Source organism: Barbus barbus, assembly GCF_936440315.1.
Source record: "Barbus barbus genome assembly, chromosome: 35".
NCBI classification, from domain to species: domain Eukaryota; kingdom Metazoa; phylum Chordata; class Actinopteri; order Cypriniformes; family Cyprinidae; genus Barbus; species Barbus barbus.
In genome coordinates this window covers 27,608,472-27,630,596 of record NC_136763.1, presented here as the reverse complement: position 1 = coordinate 27,630,596, position 22,125 = coordinate 27,608,472, and the positions used below count along the sequence as shown (strand labels likewise).

At 37.0% G+C, this 22,125-nt stretch overlaps 2 protein-coding genes across 5 annotated transcripts in view; both read right to left on the bottom strand.

The window, feature by feature from the left end:
• LOC306854953 (ubiquitin-like modifier-activating enzyme ATG7) overlaps nucleotides 1–14,453 on the bottom strand; it is a 116,435-nt gene extending 101,982 nt beyond the window's left edge. For 2 of the 4 annotated variants that reach the window (XM_079393271.1, XM_079393273.1), the window contains exons 1-8: nucleotides 13,547–13,769; nucleotides 9,349–9,403; nucleotides 5,994–6,111; nucleotides 4,764–4,841; nucleotides 4,559–4,675; nucleotides 3,147–3,293; nucleotides 2,836–2,924; nucleotides 1,301–1,422 (exon numbers count right to left, since the gene is read on the bottom strand). In XM_079393271.1, coding sequence (XP_079249397.1) covers nucleotides 1,301–1,422; nucleotides 2,836–2,924; nucleotides 3,147–3,293; nucleotides 4,559–4,675; nucleotides 4,764–4,841; nucleotides 5,994–6,111; nucleotides 9,349–9,403; nucleotides 13,547–13,763 — 943 coding nt within the window. In that variant the 5' untranslated portion in view covers nucleotides 13,764–13,769. Of the gene's footprint in view, nucleotides 1–1,300; nucleotides 1,423–2,835; nucleotides 2,925–3,146; nucleotides 3,294–4,558; nucleotides 4,676–4,763; nucleotides 4,842–5,993; nucleotides 6,112–9,348; nucleotides 9,404–13,546; nucleotides 13,770–14,420 lie in introns of those variants that run through there. The other 2 variants (XM_079393272.1, XM_079393274.1) reach the window with 2 other exon arrangements.
• Nucleotides 14,454–18,320: 3,867 nt separating this feature from the next.
• LOC306854868 (histamine H1 receptor-like) lies at nucleotides 18,321–19,940 on the bottom strand (the record flags this gene model as incomplete). Its single annotated transcript, XM_079393148.1, has 1 exon — nucleotides 18,321–19,940. One exon carries the CDS (start codon nucleotides 19,938–19,940, stop codon nucleotides 18,321–18,323), a length of 1,620 nt encoding a protein of 539 aa, XP_079249274.1.
• Between the last annotated feature and the right edge of the window lie 2,185 nt (nucleotides 19,941–22,125).

Below are 22,125 nucleotides of genomic sequence, written 5' to 3'. Positions count from 1 at the left end.
GAGAGATTCTGGATGAAGGAATGGTCTCTGATCTCTTATCAGGTGTTCTCCAAACTCTTCAGGCATTATAGGAGAAAACTCAGAGCTGTTACTCTGGGAAAAGGACGTTGCCATAATTGGGTGCCAATAATTGTGGCCAGCATGAACTAGAGAAAGCATTTATTTCACAATGAGACCCCCCCCCCCTCCACATTCAATTGTTTTACTTCAATGATAGGTTAGAATTTTGTGTATTTTTTTTTGAGTGAAAGATCAAAAGGATAAACAATGCATATTTATTTTCATGGCGCCTCTGCTCATATTTACCAAGGGTGCTAATATTAGTGGAGGGCACTGTATAAAACCTTTGCTTTCATTTGCAAAAGTCTTGCGTTTCCCCAAAGAGCTTTGGGTAACACTTTATTTGAAGGTGTCATAATACAGAGTAATTACAGTAGCCTTTGTACTTACATAAAACAAAATGTACTGATCATGTAACTAAGTTATGGAACAGCAAGTACTTATAGTTTGTAATTATGTAGATGTAATAGGCAGCTACTGTAACACATATGTATCAAGCCGAGTCTGTTACACAGCTACTTATGTAACCAAAAGATTGTTGCATATGTGTTGCAGACTTTATACAACGTAATTATAAATGTAAGTACACAGACATAAGCTATTAAAACAAAGTGTATCAAGATTGTACTTAAGCATACTAGTAGCTGTGTAACAGACTCGGTTTGTTACATATGTGTAACAGTAGCTGCCTATTACATCTACATAATTACAAAACTTGTATGAATGCAAAGGAATGCAATACTTTTGCAAAAGAAAGCTGGAATACAATTTCTCCTACCATTTGATATATATTTGTCATCACCATGACCCTTTAAGCCTGGGGTGGGCAACTGTGGCCCTTGAGATCCTCTTTCCTGCAGAGTTTGGCTCTAACCCTAATCAAGCACTCCAAGCTAATCAAGGTCTTCAGAATTACTCGTTAGCTACAGGTTAATTTCTGCATGAAAGTGGATCTCGAGGGCCAGAACTGCCCACCCCTGCTTTATGGGCTCTGTAAATGAATGATAATGCAAACAAAATCAAACCATATGAATCTGGATAATTAGCAGGAATAAACAGAGTGCAAAGCTCACTGACGGTTCATAAGACCCAACAATCAGCTAAAGAACTGAAACCTATGGCAGGCAGTCTGAGGAATCTGTATTTACATTTAAATGGAGTCTGGCCTCCCCTGAAACCAGATAAAAGCCCAGCCTTTATGCTGCTGTTCTGAAGCACTCAGGCGAAGATGATAAATTACCTGCAGAAGCCGTGAGGTCTGGGAGCTTGACCCGAAAGATGATGCTGTGCTGGATCGAGCGGCTCCCTTGTAGAGTCCTGTCTCTGAAGCACAGAACCTCCAGCACATCCAGCTGTGAACCCCTGGCATTCACACGCACAAACACACACCACCGTAAGCACACATGGTCTTTGGAGTGACCTTAAACTTACCATCACAGAGAGACGACGGCTGGAAGAGTCAGTACAGGATGGAGCACTATGACATTTAACACTGAAAGCTGCAAAATGCAGGAGTATTTACAAAATCTTCCACCTGCACTGCATTTCCTAAAATACATCATATTTTGATGTTTTTTTTGATTGTTACTGTTTCTTTCACAAAGGCTCATCAAGGCTGTATTTATATGATCGAAAATACAGAAAAAAACAGTGCTATTGTGACACAATACAATTTAAAATAACGTTTTTTCTATTTTAATATACTTTAAAATATAATTTATTTCTGTGATCTGCAGCTGTATTTTCAGCATCATTACTCCAGTCTTCAGTGTCACATGATCTTCAGAAATCATAATAATATAATCATTTACTGCTCAACAAACATTTCTGATTATTATCAATGTTGAACGCAGTGCACAATATTTTTGGAACCTGTGATACTTTTGTAGGATTCTTTAATGAATAAAAAGTTTAAAAGAACAACATTTATTCATAATGGAAATCTGTTGGGACAATATAAGTCTTTACTGTCACTTTTTACCAATTTAGCACATTCTTGCTGAATAAAAGTATTAATTCTTAAAAAAAAAAAAAAAAAAAAAAGTACTGATCCCAAACTTTTGAACAGCATTGTTTGTTGTTAGAAAACCATTTCTATTTTAAATAAATGCTGTTCATTTGAACTTTTTATTCAAAGAATCCTGAAAAAAAGAATCAAAGGTTCCAAAAAAATATTGTGCAGCACACCGGTTTCAAACATTGATAATAAATCAGTATATTATTATGATTTCTGAAGATCATGAGACACTGAAGACTGGAGTAATGATGCTGAAAATACAACTTTGATCACAGAAATAAATTACAGTTGAACATATATAAAATTAGAAAAACATTATTTTAAATTGCAATAATATTTCACAATATTCTTGTTTTTTCTGTATTTGTGCAGCCTTGGTGAGCAGAAGAAACATCCAATCGATCAAAAAATTTATACTAAGTATACATTTCCACAGTTTTTGGATATGGAGCCATGGTAATATGTGTTTTGGACTTTATTTTCATAAAGGTTTCTTGGCTTCATGGCTAATGAATAAGCAGCATCATGGTACTGTATAGGATTTGAGTGTACACTTATCAAACCTCAGACAAAACAGGCTTGATCGGCCAGACAGTGCAATACATTCTCACAAGACATTAGCAGATGGTTAAATAATATTTCCTCTCGAGATTGAAAGTAACATCAGCAAGAAAAGAGTGGAGCTGTGGAAACAGGGCTATAATTTAACACCAGTGGGATGCGTGTTGGAAAAGCTCATTGCAGACATGCAGACATACCATTTTTTTGCGAGGAGGATGAGAAAGTTTCTGAGAGGCCAGCCTGGATGTTTAGGAAGCGTGCATGGGTCATACACACCCACAGTAATCTGACAAACAAATCAGGACACATGCCACATTATACCCACATGCTATGAACAATTACATGTAAAGAATATCCCGGGTTCATCATCAACCACCACCCAGAGTCTCATTATTAAATACGGTCATCTCAATCATGCCACAAATGTTGTTGACAGAATTGAAGTTATGGAATAACCTGCAATATTCCATTAATAATAATAGCAATGCAGCTTTATACTGGGAATTACCTTCTTTAGGTCTGGGAAGAAGGAGTTCATGTCTTTCAGAGGAGCGACTTCAACACTTTCTTCTGTGTACTTCAGCAGAAAATGTGGGACCGCCGTCGTTCCACTTGAGACGCAAAGATTATCATACGCCGTTTGCAAGCTTAATATCTGTGAAACAGATCAATTCAAAGCAATCAGTCCACCTCATTAACTCACGAAACATGATGAAATGAAAAGAAAGTTTATGCTTGAAAATATTTAGGCAAGAACTGAAATGTACAGTGGCTCCAAAATCTGGTGTAAAGAAGGATAGCGTGCCATTTAGAACAAGAAATCAACTGAATCGAGACAGGATTCAGCAATTTGAATTCAGTGAATGGAATGGAAATTCATATACTGTAACTGAATCTGAATGGAAATGAGGAGGGTAATAAAATAACACATCTTCACTGAATGACATACACTACCAGCCAAACATTTTTAAACCGTAGGATTTTTTAAAGAATTCTCTTCTGCTCACCAAGCCTGCATTTATTTGATCCAAAATACAGCAAAAGTGACTAATTAAAATAACTGTTTTCTATTTGAATTTATTTTAAAAAGTAATTTATTCCTGTGATTTGCAAGCTGAATTTTTAACATCATTACTCCAGTCACATGATCCTTCATGAAATCATTCTAATAGTCTGATTTGCTGCTCAAAAACATGTATTATTATCATTGTCGTTGTTATTATTATTATTATCATCATCAATATTTAAAACAGTTGAATATTTTTTTGCAGGATTCTTCGATGAATAGAAAGTTCAGAAGAACAGCATTTATCTGAAATCTTTTGTAACATTATAAATGACTTTATCATCACTTTTGATCAATTTAAAGCATCCTTTAAATTGATATAATGTATAATGTTACAAAAGCTTTTTATTTCAGATAAATGCTGATCTTTGCATCTTTCTATTCATCAAAGAATTCTGAAAAAATATGCACTCAACTGTTTTAAATATTGATAATAATAAATGTTTTTGAGCATCAAATCAGCATATTAGAATGATTTCTGAAGGAGCATGTGAGTTCTTTTAAATAGCAAAAATATTTCACAGTATTACTGCTTTTGCTGTATTTTGGATCAAATATAGATCAGAAATTTAATAACAAAAAAACATAAAAAATCTTACTGTTCAAAAACTTTTGACTGGTAGTGAACTAACAGCTAAAATATAGAAATATATACCAAAGCCAACACCAAAACCTTTCCAAATACGCTTTAGTGTCGCTGTATATGGCACGTCACTCATCTTAGGGCCTATATGACATTATGCATTCAAATTATTAACATTGAATTCAAAATTCTGATCAGCACATGCCTTCCACGACTCATGGCTCATTATCCCTCGCACAAAACATCCTCTTCAGAAGTGAGTTATCAGCACCTGTTTGGCAGAGAAGCTGCGCTCTAATGACACCGGCTCCTGCTCCAGCTGGACCCCCTCCAGAAAGCAAAGGGCAGGAAAGCAGAACCAATAATAGAAATTATATTTCTTCAGATCCTGGATAAACAAAAGGACCAGTCAGAAACAAATGGCTGAAAGGACATTAATTTATAAGGACATTTTCTAAAATGCTGGCAATACAAACCGCAAATGTCAAGAGGATGAATTTGTTTAGGATGGAGGAGTCCTCCAGCGCAGCTCCTGACTGAATAGCGCTCCAAATCTGTGATGAAGACAACATTACCAGTATTAATTATATGGACACAACCAGAAATGATTTCTGATATAGTTTACGCAAATGCAATAGTGTAAACATTACGCATTTCACACTACAAAATCCTAGCATTAAGTGCATCCATCTTCAGATTCACAGCTGATGCACTTACTTAAAGGAACAGTTCACCCAAAAACGAAAATGTGCTCACCCTCAGTTCATCTAAGATTAGGATGAGTTTGTTTCTTCATCAGGTTTGTATAAATGTGTCTCTGCATCAGTGTCTCAGCAATGGATGCTCTGCAGTGAATGGGTGCCGTCAGAATGAGAGTCCAAACAGCTGATAAAAACATCACAATAATCCACACCACTCCAGTCCATCAGTTAACATCTTGAGAACACAAAAGCTGACGGCACCCATTCACTGCAGAGCATCCATTGCTGAGACACTGATGCAGAGACACATTTCTACAAATCTTGGATAGCTGGAGGGTTATCACATTTTCATAAAAGTTTCATTTTTGAGTGAACTATTCTTGAAACTAAAATAGTAAAAAAAAAGAAAAAAAGAAAATCTAACTAACAAAACAAAGAGTGTAATGTTGAAAACTTCATTCATGCACTCAACTGTTGCAGCTTTCCTTATATACTGTATCAGAAGAGGAGAGCCTATTAGATTACAACGCTGGATCATAACATTTAAACCTCATGCACTAGACATACTAAATAATATACTATATAGTGCATGCTTATACTATGAATTATGTTTGAGAACATAGTGCATAGTATAAGCATATACTATATAGTATAATTAATAGTATGTCTTTTGGGACACAAATACAGTACCACCATTCTTATCAGTGCAAAAATATTGGGTTTATTTAAGTCTGGGCCTTATATGCAAAAGTCTGTGCTGTTTGGCCACGGCGATTATCACTGTGTTATTACCATTTGCAGAAAGCAGGCAGTCAACAAAATTGTATTAAGAAGATTAAGAACGGCAGCAGTAATGTATCAAATGATGGAGAAGGATGCTCAGCATTCAGATACGCAGTGAAAGAAAGCACATCATTCATTTGGTGGATCTCTGCAGGCAGCGAGTGCAAATAAAATACGCTATCAGCAGGCACAATTCATTAAGAGTGAGCCAAAGCACTGCACCTCATTGGCTGCTTTATCCAGGAGGGCTTTCTTGTCGGTGGTTTTGAAGGCTTCTAATGTGTTGGTGTTGTACAGAGTTCCTGGGGCTGGAGAGCAGCGAGATGGTGTGGCTCCATCACTGAAACATACACTATATTATTTGCATTCACTGATACACTGTATTATGTTTTAACATCATAATGTAACCGGTATTGTATCCGATTTGATTTTGCACCAACCAGGATATGCTGATTAGATAACCATAATATCTTAACACACTAAAGCTCAGTGTAAAACCACTGGAGAGTATAGCTGCGAGTGGCTTATTGTTTTATACTATATGCAACCATCATAAAAGAAATCACTTTCAATAAATAGGTCAACGATAAATAAGAGTATCTAAAGCAAAGGAAAATAATGTTTAAAAACACGTCCCAAAGGTCTTAGAAATGTACTCTTTGTATTCATTTTGGTTTCATGTGGTTTTTGAAAAACACTAGTTGTTTAAGGGTCAATGACGTATAAGGATTTTCAACAAATACAAAAATAATAATATCAATTGCAATTAATCAAACATTAAGAATGTTGTGCACATAAATTCATATTAGAATTTTAAATTAAGTGATTTTAGTGTTTTTTTATTATTGCATCTATGAACATCATCCATCCACAAATGAGCTTTCTGGATCAAAGCAATGTCAACCTTTTATCGTCGCAGTAGTCGTAAAAAACTTGTACGTTTATGGGGCCGTTTAAACCATTGACATTACAACTTATTATATTAATTTCAGTCATTACTATCAAACAAATAAGTGAACTGAACAAATGAGAGAAAGTTATACCACTGCAAATGAATTAACTCAAGTCTGCCTTTAAAAACCCATTAACATAAACCCCACCCCATAAAACTTTTACAGACTGGGGTGAAAACCCTCCCCTGTCTTAATCAGTGACAGTAACATGACAGCCAGTACCATTCTTTACAACACCTCCATTAGCCCTATTATAAGAGAACAGAATAACCTCGAATTCACACGAGTAATAAAGTGGGGTAAAACAAAAAAAAGAGCATGTATATTTTCCATAACGAGGAAACAAACATAAATAATTGCATCATGTTCATTGAAAACTGTACATTAGTGATACCAAGTTTCCTAGCTTACATGAAGAACTACCAGTAGACGACTGTCACATGAAGATCTAGATCAGTAAATCAGAAGTCAAGTCACTCAGTATTATCAAACCCTTATCCATCCCAGGAGAACGAGGAGCGGGAATGGAGCTCAGGAATTGATGCGCTTCGTCCGGTGAGAGCATTAGTTTGGTCTCGCTGTATTTCATGACGATCTTCAGAGTAGCAGGATACTGAAGAAAGGTCTGCAGACCTGCCTCTTTCAATTCCTTCCGTACTGCACTGAAGGAGCTCTGCTTCTTTGCCGTTGCGGGAGAGAAGTCGGGGAAAAAGCTCAAAAACGTGCCGTAACCCGCTTTCACAGAACCGCGGCTTCTTGCTTCATTCAGAATCAAACTCCTGTTGTTGTAGCGTAACAGATTGAAGAGAAACACTCGTGGTTTGGAGTGATCCGTTGAAGCTCTGGAGTAAACTCGATGTGCGTGCTCAATCTCGATATCTCTGCCTGCAAGTGATGGGATCCAGATCAGCAGCAACTGTTTCAGAAAGCCTATCGGGTCATCCTTCTCGGCCCCTTCAGGTAGTCCCAGCAGGCGGATATTACTGCATCTGTTGCAGTCCTGTAAATCAGTCACCTGCTGCTCGAGGGCATCCAGACGGCCAGTGTGTTCGCCGATCACTTTTTACTGCTCTCTCTGTTCCCCGATTAAAAAGTCAACTTTAGAGCATATATTCTGGATTGTAGTCATGTGAGAGGCGAATTCGGTGCGCATTGCTGCTAATTCAGCCTTCAAAATGTCCTCAAATCGCTTTATAGTGATCGCCATATTGTCTTCAATGTCGGCTCGGCCCGCTGCGGCTGTTGATTTTGTTTTCTTCTTAATTGGCGAGGATGATGGTGAAAGATAAGTGAGTTTCTGTCTGTGTGACATCTCCAGACCAACTCAAACACAAATGTAAAAAAAGAAGACTAACAACAGTAAAAGACAGTAATATGCACAGAGCTCAGCTAATGTGCGTCTTGGCTCATGAAAGCGTCACGTGATCCCCTCATATTTTAGTTCTAAAAACTATAGAATTAAAATAAAATAATTATTTACAAAGATAAATCACGGTCGCACCATGGCCAGTTCATCTAGATTTAAAAAAACAAAAAAAACACTAAATCACCTAATTTAAAAGTTTAATATGAATTTATGTGCACACAACATTCTTAAAGTTTGAACAATTGCAACAGATTTTAATTTTTTTTTTGTATTTGAAAAATCTCAAGTTTGCTTATCAAAAATCCTGATACGTCATTGATCCTGAAATGTTTAAATTCCAACTCTTAAATTCTTCCCTTTTTTTTAACAAAACCATGAATTGATAAATATCAAATATCATGTTTTGTTTTGTTATCTTTTATTTTTTTTGGGGGGGGGGGTCTGTTCCATATGCTAATGTTGACAGATGTTTACATTAATGTAATGTTCGTGTTAACTAATGCAGTAAACTACTGTCAAGAAACTGAACCTTGTTTAAAAATAAATTAACCTATATAGTAATATTGTTACGTGTGTGCTCCTCCTCCGAAGGCAGGCAGGCAGATATATCAAACAATGAACTTTACTTGTAGAAAACATAATGAGTAACATACAACAATAGCGGACATGGGAACAAGGGAGAACAGAAACAGGTGCGGGACTAATTAACTGATAATCATTGGCAAAACTAGGAGGGCTGATAGAGATAAAACTAAACCAAAACAGAACAGACTCGTGACAAATATTTGATAGTAGGATTCTAGAACAGAATTAGTAGAATATAAACTTGCCACAGAATGCACTTGTTCCCTATGCCTTTTGCAGCGCCCTTTGAATCTAATGACTGGAAAGTACCCTATTTTTATGACTTGAAGGAATCTATCTGTTTTATAAAGTGCCTTGTCTTTCAGGTCACGACTGGTGTGTTTTTATTTCTTATTTGGAGAGGAGCAGCGTGGCTGCAGATGGCTGTAGGGGGTCAGAAGTAACCCTCATCATTTCTCCTGGCTCCACCAGACTACTAACAGTGATTCTGTGTGGCCAGCGTAATTACTCAGCCCTCATAAATGTAATTAATTCTACTGAAACAATCCTTGAGGATTTAACTGGCAAGAAAAAATCATTAATTTCACAAGTAAGAGACGTGATATTGGGGCCATTATCCAAGGCTCTCAGAATAACCACCTGCATTACATGCTCTTAATACAGAAAAACTTACACATCAAATGCACTGAACTCCAGTGTCAAGCGTGTCGGCAAGCCAACAGGATCACCTGCGATTTATAACAAAACATTTGCATTATATTACAGCTTAAAGGTGGATTACGTGTTCTCATTCAGCTCTGGAGTTATTAAATGAATCATGGCTGACATACAGTTGAAATGACATCTATAACTAAAACACTTTTGCATGATGCAGCCATGCTGATGCCAGATTTTCTGTCAGAAAATGCCAGATTAGTTGTTTAAGAAGTGGCAGTGAAACACAAAGGATGGCTATGTTAGAACAGAACACTACTATACTACTCTTAGTATTTCAGCAGAATGCAGCATGAATATTGCAGACAATATGTGCATGATTTGTATGCTTGAATGAACTACTACATTTGCCAGTATTCTCATTCTGGACAGCCGCTGTATTCAGAATACAACACTAGCACACAACTGTCTGCATAATGCTGAGACATTTTACAAATACTGCAGAGATATTCTCTTCATTTTTCAAAATGGCAAATACCATTTTGGTAAAACTTTACAATAAAGTCCCATTATTTAATATTAGTAGAGATCGACCGATATATCGATTTACCAATATTTTCCCGACATTTAAGCATTTTCCCATAATCGGATATCGGTTTTGTAATATCGGCTTCACCGATAAACACCGTCATCTTGTGGACGTTTTGAGAATTGCACGCAGGATCGCAATTGCAGCGCATCTGAGGGGAGACGAGACAGCAACGGCGTGCAGGTACTTGATTTGCTGTAGTTAGTAAACTATTTAATATTACAGGCATTAATGCACAAATTAGATGTATTACATAAATGCCTGATATGTAGTTTATGCAACTTGGCTCTAAGAAATATGATAAATAAGATACTCTGTCAAGCCCTGTCCCTATAAAGATAGGCTATAACTTTGCCTGAAATAATACAGCCATGAATCAGCGCATGTTGGAAATAAAAGCATTGAATGTAATTCTCTCTCTGTTGTCTATATGCTCATCATTAGTCTCGTGAAGATGATTGCAGTTCACTCAGCGGTTGATGCTCAAGAAATGCTCAGCACAGCCACCGCATGTAACTTTTAACAAGATTCACTTTTTTGAAGCACCCTAAATTGTATTAACACTTACTATATAACCATTATTTCCTTTATAAACATCTAAATTAATACAACTCTATGGAAATTCTCTGCAATCGATGGCAGTTTGAGTAGCCTACAGTTCTGTGTAAAGGCATATCAACCGCTCTGTCAGCAGCATAATTTAGAGCATGCCAGTTGAGAAATGCAATAAAATACAATGCTTGTTATATTCCAATATTCCAGAGAATATTATTCCGTGAATTAACATTATCCAGTGAATTATTCTTCACTCTTTATCCTATTAAACAGCTTATAAACCTACTAAAACTGTAGTTAAAAATGAAGTTGATATGACTCCTGTTCTTTATTTATTTTCTCCATTTGAAAACATTAGACTTTCTACGTTTATTTAGCTTACTGCTAATAGTGTTGCTGCTAAAGCTTTTTATTGTTGTAATACGAAGATTAAATTTAACATGCCAGGGCTCTAGACTGCGACCAAAATGGTAATCTTTTGCAAGTTAAAATTTGACGTGGTCACATTTGTACGAGTGCCAGGCCTGCGCTACTCCAAAGCGTCTGCTTCATACAGCGCGCGCTGCCAGCCGCAGCACATTATAGCAGGAGTCAGATTTCACTGATCACGTGAAGAGAGGTGCTTTCAGCGCGAGCGCTTAGTAGAGCCTGCTTTATACTCGCCGCGTCAGCACGAGCGTGAAGGTGCGCGTCGCGGATGGAGCGCAACGGATGGATTTGTTTTCAAACTAAAGTAAAAGACCGCTTCTTAAACCAGAGAAGGTGAACGTGGGGGTATTCTTGTAGAAAAAACATGCAAGTCCTGTCAGCTACAGCCAGTTTAGTTTTACTTTTCTTTTTGTTTTCGTTTTGAGAAGCTTGTTATCTTTGCTGTTTACCTCACGTTACGCTATGGAGGCTTTCCTTAATTTAAAAAAAATATATTAATATTTATTTGCTTCCTCAGAGTTTGCTAAACATTCTGTAATATACTAGGTATATAGTACAGCATGTGATGTGTCCTATGCCATGCCTCGTCTTATTCCTTTTTGTTAGTAAATGTTATAAAAGCTAGTTTGTCATTGTCAACGTACTGTTTTATTGTTGTTGTGCTTTTTAATTAAGAATAACAACGAATCCATCTTTTGTTTTAGTCTTAAAAAGTTAAAGGTGTATAGATATAAGCAAAACAGACAATGATCTTTTCTTGTAAAATATGACACCAAGATCGCAAATTTGAAAGTAAAAAGCGCACGAAAAAAGGAATTCCTGTTCACAAATAATATACAGATGAAAAAGAACGAGTTGAATGTTGAACACTTTCGTTACCATATAACTATAAACTATGATAAAAGTTCATCAGCATGCATTGATTAATCAAATGTTGTAGCAAAAACAAAAAACAAAAAACTAATTGCAACCAAATTATGTGCTCGTGTGCAAAAGTGAGTTTAGTGGGAAGAATGAGTCTAGAGCCCTGCATGAAAGACTGCTAATTCTCAAAGCATGTTTTGTTAAGATGACTGAAAGGAGGAAAAACCAAAGTGAAGTATGGACTTACTTCACGCAGTCATTTATTTACTTTATAACAGTAAATAAATATCGGTTCTGCATATCGGTTATCAGGCACATAAACAATGCAATGGTTATCAATACAAATAATTGGTATCGGTATCGGTTATAAAAAATCAATATCAGTCGATCACTAAATATTAGTAAATGCATTAACAAACAATACATTTGTTACAGTCTGTTTTAATCCATGTTAGTGTTAGTAAATTAAACTGTTATAACTGCTCAGATCCATTAAATATTATTAATAGATAAATCTTTTGTACTTAATTTGCAAATGTTGAAACTAACATGAAGTAACATTATTTAATCCTTTAAAAATGGAACCTTATTGTACTTTATAGTGAAGTGTTCCAAACAATGGTGTGATGAATTGTTGTCATGTGTTTGTGTTATTGTGTTGTGTTGTTATCATTGGTGTGTGTTTGGAGATCATTGCTCTCGTTGGTTTTGATTGTTTCTATTTTCATCATTTGTAAGTCTCTTTGGATAAAAGTGTCTGCTAAATGACTAATATATAGGCCTACATACTGTATATATATATATATATATACACATATACACACACAAACACTGTCGTTCAACATTTTGGATCAGTAAGATGTTCATGTTTTTTAATTGAAACTGTTGTAACCGTTGTACATTTTTGGAACCTGTGTTACTCTTTTCACTGCTTCTTTGATGAATCAAAAGTTTAAAAGAACAGCATTTATTCAAAATAAAAATATTTTCTAACAATATGTCTTTACTATCATTTTTTATCCATTTAATACATCCTTGCTGAACACAAGTATTATTATTATTTTTAATTTTTTTTAAAGACAGGGGGGGGGGGGATTACTGGCCCCAAACTTTTGAATAGTAGTGTTTTTAACTTTTTTATTTATCAAAGAATCCTGAAAAAGTATAACAGCTCCAAAAAATATTAAGTTTCCAACACTGATAATAAATCAGTATATTATTATGATTTCTGAAGATCATGTGACACTGAAGACTGGAGTAATGATGCTCAAAATACAGCTGCAGATCACAGAAATAAATTATATTATAAAGTATATTAAAATATACTTTTAAAAAAAATTGTTATTTTTAATTGCAATAACATTTCACACAATTACATTTTTTCTCTGTATTTTTGATCAAACAGATACAGCCTCGGTGAGCATAAAAAACTTCTTAAAAAATAAAATAAAAAAAATTACAAATCTTACTGATCCCAAACTTTTGATAGGCAGTGTGTATATATCCAAACAGATATGAAAATTGATCATTTGGGGAAAATGCCTTAACTTCTGTCTAATCGAAGAATGAATGAAGACATACAGTAGATCTTAAAACTTGAATTACTACATGCAAATTCAACCACAGCACAATATATTTATGAATATACCATCTGATATTACAAAAAACACAAATGTGCTTTATTTTGTCTCTAATCATCAACTATAAAGTGACTTTCATTTTCAGGATCAGCACTTAAGAGGCCACTGCTGTCAAACATCTCTTTCATCATCACACTCACCGTTATAGTAGTAGCCTTTGATGATCTTTGGACTCTCGTCTAGGCGGAAGTCATTGAGCTTCTTCTGGGTGAGCTGGTGCCAGAATCCTGCCTCCAGGGCACTGCAGAACGGGGCAAACTGCAGCTTCGGGGCGGCTGCGCCTCTCTCCATCGACTCCGCTTCCATCAGGACCGATGCTTTTGAATCCTTATGACACAGAAAATAAGAGCAAATCATGCCCGGTCAGACAATAGGAGACAATTCAACCATTTTTTACTGAACCTTTAACGTCATAAGGGTGCTATAAATACAAATATTTTGCCTTGAAAAAAAATATAGCAATTATAATAATAATAATAATGTTTCAATTTTTCAAAACAAGATTATAATGTATACTGACAGCTAGATATTTTCATAAATCAAAATAAAATAAAAAAATTAATGAAATAAAAATGAATTAAACAAGTAAATGTACTCTAAGAATATATTCCTCAATGCTGATCGCCTGTTAATATTTTCTTATAATAACGCATGCATTTCTTGTTCATTAGGTTTGTGGAAGTTGGTTAGATTTGAAGCAGTAGTTCCCTTTTCTGACTTCAACAAGCTTGGATGTCAAAATTCATAGGAAATTGATATTGTACTAAGCTGACAAAGCATCTAGACACCTAATTATGTCTTGCCAACGTAATTAAAGTAAAAGTGCGCTCTTTAGTAATACTGCTTCGGTAAAAGCACTAGTCTCTGTCACTGTGATCGCGTGCTCGTTTTTTAAACACACTGCAGTAAAAGGCACCACACTGTAAATGTGATTAGTGCCGATTATAGTCCTGTAAATATGACAAACAGAGAGTCAGAGCAACAATAAACACATCTGACAGAAACAGCACTCACCAGACAGCTCTTCCTGGGTGAGGTCATGTGACCACGGGCAGCTCGCACGCATGCGCAGTCGCTTTATTTTGGTTTCGGAGCAGAGCTAACGCTTCACAAATTACTTTAAAATTAAAATTAATTTAATAAGAAAACAAGTACCGACAGAATGGAAGCCGTGGTGGCGTTTTCGCTGGTGCTACAACTGGTTAAAGCTTTATATAAATACCCTGTACAACTTTTTTGCACATTCCTGTTATATTACTATTTAAGTCAACAACGTACTGACCTGCACATTTATATTTATATTTTTTATCTTATCTTTTATTCTTTTATTTATTTATTTATTCTACTTTTCTTTTTCTTAATATTTATGCACATTCTGTGTTTTTTTGTATTCTATATAATTGCTCTGTCCTTGGAGCGGACCTGACCTACATTTCACTGCTGGTTATACTCTGTATAATTGTGTATGTGACGAATAAAAAAAAGAAATCTTGAAAGGTAATAGACAAGAAAATACTGACAAAAACTTATAAACGCGGTTTCTTTTCATTGTAACTGTATTAGATGAATAAGTTCATGTGTTGGGTTCCAAGCAAAGCAGAAGTAGCCAGGAAATCCAGCCTGATATACAGCATGACACCGTTACTAAAGCTGTTATTGAGCTCCTGAGTCAGTCGACATGAGCAGCATTCCTTCAGCTTCCAGAGTCCTGTCCTGTCCTGGGACGTCCTGCATGCGCAGATCTTTTATCAAGCCGGGATTATGATTTAAAACTCCCAAAATAGGCTATACGCACAAATCTATCCATTTAAATCGTGCTTACAGTAATGCATTTGCAATGGAAGACTGTCAGTCAGGTACTGTAAGTGGCATCACAAATGAACAATAAAAATATGAAACTGTAAGTGTGTCAAAGTGAATGCATAACTTATAGACCTGGTTTCACAGACAGGGCTTAGACTAAACCAGGATTAGGCCATAGCTCACACATTTAAATAATTTTTATAAACATGCTTATTCCTTAGAGAAAAACATTACTGGTGTGTATCTTGAGACAAAACAAAGGCACTGATATATTTTCAGATCAGTCAGTGCAAGTTAATTTCAGTTTAAACAGCTCAGACTTGCATTTTAGTCTATAGGACTAGTCTTAAGCCTTGTCTGTGAAACCGGGGGATAAACACTTAACATGTTACCATGCAAAGCATGCTATGTCTAATTTTTCAACTCTAAATATTTCATCATGATCATGATAACAAACTTGGTAACTATGATATCTGCACAAGTATACCAGAAAGGCACGTGATGTATCTGTAAAGCAACAGGCATTGCACTAATAATGCATAAACACAAGTTCATCTACCTAAAGTTGTCACTTAAAAATGACAATTTTGATAACTTTACAGATCAAATAACACATTTTACTCAATGCATGTTCATTCTTTAGTAAAAAATATCTGATATTTCTGTATTAAACTTTGATACATTTTCCCCTTTGGCTTTTAATGCATGTGCATTATTGTACAACACCGTTCAACATTTAGTTTTTACTAACTTTTTTCTGTTTTAATTAAAATGACGTATCAGTGTTCAACAAATACGGTTAAAGCATTTAGATAGGGTTTCTGTGGGTCTAAAAAGTCTTAATTCATCCTTCTGCTGTTTGAGGTATTTTAAATGTTCTAAAATCAAAGCAGAAACTCATACTTTTAAATTCTTATATTCAAGTTATGGCACGTAAAATTGCAAATAAATAAATAAAAAATCTTCCTCAACATTTTTGTTTTCCAATACAAATATCTAAACATCCTTAAATCAAAAATACATTTACAGATGCAAAAGTCAAATGTTCAGCTGAAGCTGTTTGCGTGTGGCATCTTCCAGCTCTCTGCGGTCAGTGTGCACTTTTAACCAAACTCATATTTGGGTTCAGTTGACAGGAATTACATTTACATTAAATAGCTCATTTCCCATATACTGTAGACTTTCCACAGGTCCATCACAAAGCAAAGACAGCGCTGAATGCAGCATCGGTAATGCTGAAAATACAGGACATTCTCCAAAACATAAATCTCAGTTTATTAAAAAAAAAAAAAAACCATCTAATTGAGCCGGGTTATAGCAAGAAAGACACTTTTGTTCCACCAATCACATGGTTTCATAGAAAGTGACAGGCACTAATTGAGGGCTAACAATGCAAACTGTTAGAAGAAAAAGAATTGAATGGGACTAAGCACTGCACTGCATTAGTATTATAAATATTATAATTGCTTTTCCATAACTTGAAGTCTTTGTAATCCATTTCATCATCACCTCATCGTTGCACAGGCATGTAAAATACAGTATGTGTGGAATGGATACAAGCATTCTGCCATCTGTTGTTTAATGCATGTAATGTATATGACATAGAGGCGATATGAAACAACATATTTAATCTTCACATGACCTCAGTGTTACATTGTTCATCAACCAGAGGCATCCAGTTACTGGCTGCGTCCGAAAGCTGAAAAATGCTGCCTTCATACAGAAGTAGGCCACAAGGCACATACGAATCCAATGATCGTAGCACTTTCTGTCTACTGAGATGCCTTCATCTGAATCCTTCACTGCCTATAATATCCTATAATATAAGATGGCATATGAAATCTGTGGTTGGTGCTCATTTTGTGTGTTTTCCACTTTTGATGTTTGATGTTATTTCTAGCAAGTTAAATATTTGCTTAGTTATCACCAAAGCTTTCTTTATTATATTGTAGATTATTCCACCTTCATGCTGCCTCAGAAATCTCTCTAAAATAATTTTTGTGAGGTGCCTTCAAAAGCAAACACTGCCTGCAAGTCATTGCCCGATAAGCAACGAGTCAGCTGCCTAAGCTTTCAGACGCAGCCATTATGTCTAAAACCTTTTAAAGATGTAATTATGTGTTTTTATGAAAGTTGCATTAGATGTTACAGTTTATATCAGTTGTATTCAAATCATCATTTTTATTGTTAAAAACAAAGATCAGATGAAATGCAATGCATTGTAAATAATCCAGGAGATCCACAATTTGTGCATAGTATGCATACACCACTGCTTTTTTTTTAAAACTTCAAGGCCATTCTGAACATGCTTGATTATCATACACCCAGAATTTCGATGTTCAATTGAAGCTGTTTGCATGAGGGATTTTCCAGCTGTCTGCGGATAGTTTTGACCAAACTAATATTTGATTAAACCACCTGTAAAATAAATATGCACCACACCTGCTATTTAAACATAAGCAATGCCAGAAGGCATTAAACACATCAAACCAAAGCTGTACTGACGGTACACCCTCAATAGCAAAGTTTCAAGAATTATTATTTTAGTGTTGTTGAATTTAAAAGTAAGTTGCTACTACACCATGATTACATCAGATCTAAGTGCTGAAGCAACAACACAAGTGCTCAATTTCAAAACACTCCCTGCTGAAAAAAACAATAGAACCCTGCCCAAAACACAATACAACATTTCCTGGATTTAATGGTTATGATGGGAACTGAATGGGTTTTAATGGAAACTGTAATGGTGTCTACTGGTATGTGATGGATTCTATTGGTGGGATGTTAAATCCTATTGGAAAAATGCCCAAAACACACTACAAAAAGGAAGTTTGTAATGGTTTTACTGGAAAAGCTAATGGCTTATAATGGTATTTTAATGGAAACCATTGGAATTTCTGTTATGGTTTCTATTGGGCTTCTATAGTTTTTTTTTAGCAGGCTCTGAATGAGTTTATCATATAATCTGATGCAGATTACATTCAGCAATAAATAATAAAATTGACACAAGCATGGCAGATGCACAAAATTACCAACGTATACAAAGTGTCACAAGAAACGCTTCAGAAAACACCAATGGCGTGCCAACAGATTTTCAGATTTTCATAAACTTTATCTATCGATATGGAATATCTTTTTGAACACCCTTTTGAAGTTCTCATTGCACAGTGGGTATATGAAGGGATTCAGGGTGGAGTTGATGTACCCTAGCCAAATTGTGAACATATGAAGGTCATGATGCACACAGGTCTCACACAAGGCCATGACCATGTAGGTGATGAAGTACGGAATCCAGCACACCATAAAGACGCCAATGATGAAGCCAAGCTGCCTGGCGGCTTTCCGCTCCTTCCGGATGCGCATGCTGTGGATGCTCTGCTTGGACTGTTCGCAGAGCTTCTGCCAGGTTTGTTTGGCCGGGAGTGTGTTAGTGGGGTCCATCGGAGGGCTGTTCTCAGCCCAGGGCGACGGCGGGGACGGCGGAGCGCTGTGATTGCACAGAACCGTGGCGTAATTGTGAATATCAACAGTCGGTGCGCTCTCACACATGTTGCCAACAGAGTTTGGCATTAACACGTTACAGTCGTTTGCATTCACAAACGTTTTGGGCTGAGCGTTGTTCTCGGACTGCAGGAAGGCGAGAGATAACGGCGGGCCTTCTGCGACGGTTTCCCCGTCACTCTGAAATGAAGCCTCGTTGCAGTCTTGCACGTTCTTTCTCATGCGCTTCGAAAGACTGAACATTGCTTTCGCCTTGTAACAACTCTTCCTCTTTGACTCGGAGGTAGCGTCCTCGTTATTGTCCCTCGAGCTGTAAGGCTGCTCCAAACTGTACTGATCCAGCAGGCCCTCGTTTTGAGAGAACGCCTGGGAAGCCAGACTCTCTCTCTCCGAGGCTTTGGTCATCTGCAGCTGCATCCCGTTATGCAACGTGTTGTCTGCTTCGGTTTTCACCATCGGACCGGCAAAGTTCTCCCACTCTCTGTAATGATTGCGGACTGCGATGAAAATCTGCGAGTAGAACAGAAGCATGAGGAAGGAGGGAATGTAGAAGTTGAGGATGGCTGTCAGGACTTTGAACCAGGTGACGAAGCGGAAGTCTGTGTCACATTGGTTCTCCAGCTCTGGCTTTCTATCGACTCTAGCAAACATCCGCCAGCCCAAGATGGGAACGATCCAGGTCATGGAGAGCAGCCATGCGCTACAAATCAACAGCGTTGCTCTTCCTCGTGTCCGATACTTTAGGTACTGCAAGGGGTGGCGTACAGAGCGGTACCTGTCCAAGCAAAGGATAAACAAGCTAAAAATGGAGGCTGTGCTCGCCACATAGTCCATGACCAGCCAGAACTGGCAAATAACGCGACCCAGTTTCCACTTGTCGTCAAGAAGGTAGGCCAGATTCAAGGGCATGACCGTCGCCCCCACAATGAGGTCCGCTATGGAGAGGCTGACGATGTACAGGTTCCCTACCGTGTGTAAAGTCCGTTCCTTTCTCACGGCAAAAAGCACCAGCAGGTTCATGATGACCGTCAGGAGGGAGAGCGTGCCGAGCAGAATCCCCAGCACCGCATTGTTCATGTGATGGTGGAAGGGAGCAGACGCATTCGAAAGACTCGTGATGTTGGGTTTGGGGTGTTCTTGAAGAATTCTTTGCCCGTTTGTAGCGGTGAGTATCGTAGTCGTCTCCATTGGGCACGTGTCACATGATGTCAAAGTTGTGAGAAAGCACATAGTGACTTTGGGTTTTCAAATCCACATAATGGAGTTTCTGAAAAACAAAACCAGAGAGAATGCATCAGCTTGAGTTAGTATCGTGCGCTTATTGATGTGTGACTCACTGCGCTGAATGAATGGAGACATCATATTTCTGATTCGCTCAGTCCACATGATTGAAATGTCATGTTCTTACGACAGCACAGACACAAGCAGGTTCATTAAGAAGCAGTCGCTGGGACCATGGATGCTCAGAAAATATGTGAGACACACATTGTCTGGTTGCTAAGAGAGATGGTTTCTATCCATGCTTCACCATAAATAAAACCCTAGACCTTAACAAACCCTTGTCTGTGTCTGTCTATAGGCTCTCATCTCAGGTTAGATCTCTCATTGGAAGTTCTGCTTGTCTGTATTATGTTGTCAGGGCTCACCATTTTTATACATTCAAATATCTTTTTTTTTTGTCACTCGATTTGTGATATGTGAAATTTGGATGAGAAAAGAAAGTGTGCAACCATAATACATTATAATGTGATGTACATGTAGATGCCTTGCCTGTTAGGTAGATAGCATTTTATTCAAATCTATTTTATAATTGTTTCCCTGTCATTTCAAATCCTATAACTTTGTTTCTTCCATGGAACACAAAAGGAGAAATTCATCAGAATTCACAAACTGGAAACTGGCTTGAATACTAGGATAAAAACAGCAGCAGAGATTATTAATGATGTGCCACACATACTGTATGATATGACTTGATAAGACCTGAAATATTGGGTATATTTGAATTACATTTATGCTGCTTTTTGGAGCTTGATAGCCCCTGGTCACTGTCTACTGCTGTTTCATGGAAAACAGCAAGTTCTGCAGAATACATTAAAAAAATAAATCATAGAGGTTTGTTGAGTGACAAAATTATGACAGAATGTCATTAATGCTCACTTTAATCTGAATTGAAGACTCTTATGCTACAAGTTAATGTTCACACAAGAATTTAACATCAGTGCACTAATGTTCACTGTTGTTCGTGTTTTTGAGGAAAAGCCTTAAACCTGAACACCTCATGATAAGCAGCTGTGCGTAAAGTCGATTCATTCTATGAAAGTGCGCGCTCTCTGTCCATCAGTCACGAGAGCAAATATTAGTCACTTTTCCATAACTGATTTAGTGATTCTCTTCAGTGACATTAATTTAGCTCTAAATGTGATTAGATCATGCTGTTACTCTCAGGTTGTGTTCTATCTAAAGAAGTTGCATTAGGAAAAACTGTTGAAGAAGCATTATCTTACATCACACAGTATAAGCACATGAAACTAAAGCACTATGGTCTGATTTAGCCGGTTTTTTTTTTTTTTTGTATAAACACAAAGACTGAACATGAAGCCACACATATACTTGCACCAAATATTTATGCATTTCTGTAAACCTGAGAGCTTTAAGGTTTACATCGTTGCACTCGGGTTATGTGCATTCTCCAAACAAATTTGTAACGATTTCTCGACGCATTAGAGTGGATCATAATGTAGAGAAAACCCAAGCTAGTGATGCACTTCATCTCACCGATGCGCCACGCTTCAAACTTGCACGCGTTAATCGTTTTCAGAAGATTTGTGCGTAAAATCTCTCGCCATTTACTGACTAACCTCAATGTCTTCTTTTATTGGATGAAGCTCAGCGAAAGGAAAGCGATGCATGTTCTTCAGCCGTGCTTCAGTCGACACCTGTGGAATGCGTGCCATCTGTGCGTAAAGTCGATTCATTCTATGAAAGTGCGCGCTCTCTGTCCATCAGTCACGAGAGCAAATATTAGTCACTTTTCCATAACTGATTTAGTGATTCTCTTCAGTGACATTAATTTAGCTCTAAATGTGATTAGATTGTAATCATAAGCACGAACTGGGAACTTACCCTTCCGGCTCGCAGTAATTTCCCGGCAGGAATTTATCTCCACAGATCTGATGTTCACTTCGACTGAACTGGACGCTGACTGGCGATTTACTGCTCTGAAGGGTCTCAGGAGTGTCTCATGGATGGACCCCCACACACACAGACAGAGAGAGAGAGAGAGAGAGAGAGAGAGAAGGAAGGGGAGAGAGAAATCCATTCTTCGTATGCTATGCATTTTATTTTTTATTTTTTACAATGGGCTTTGTATGGCTATTAAAATCTTTACCAAATTAGTTGTTCCTCGGCAAACAAA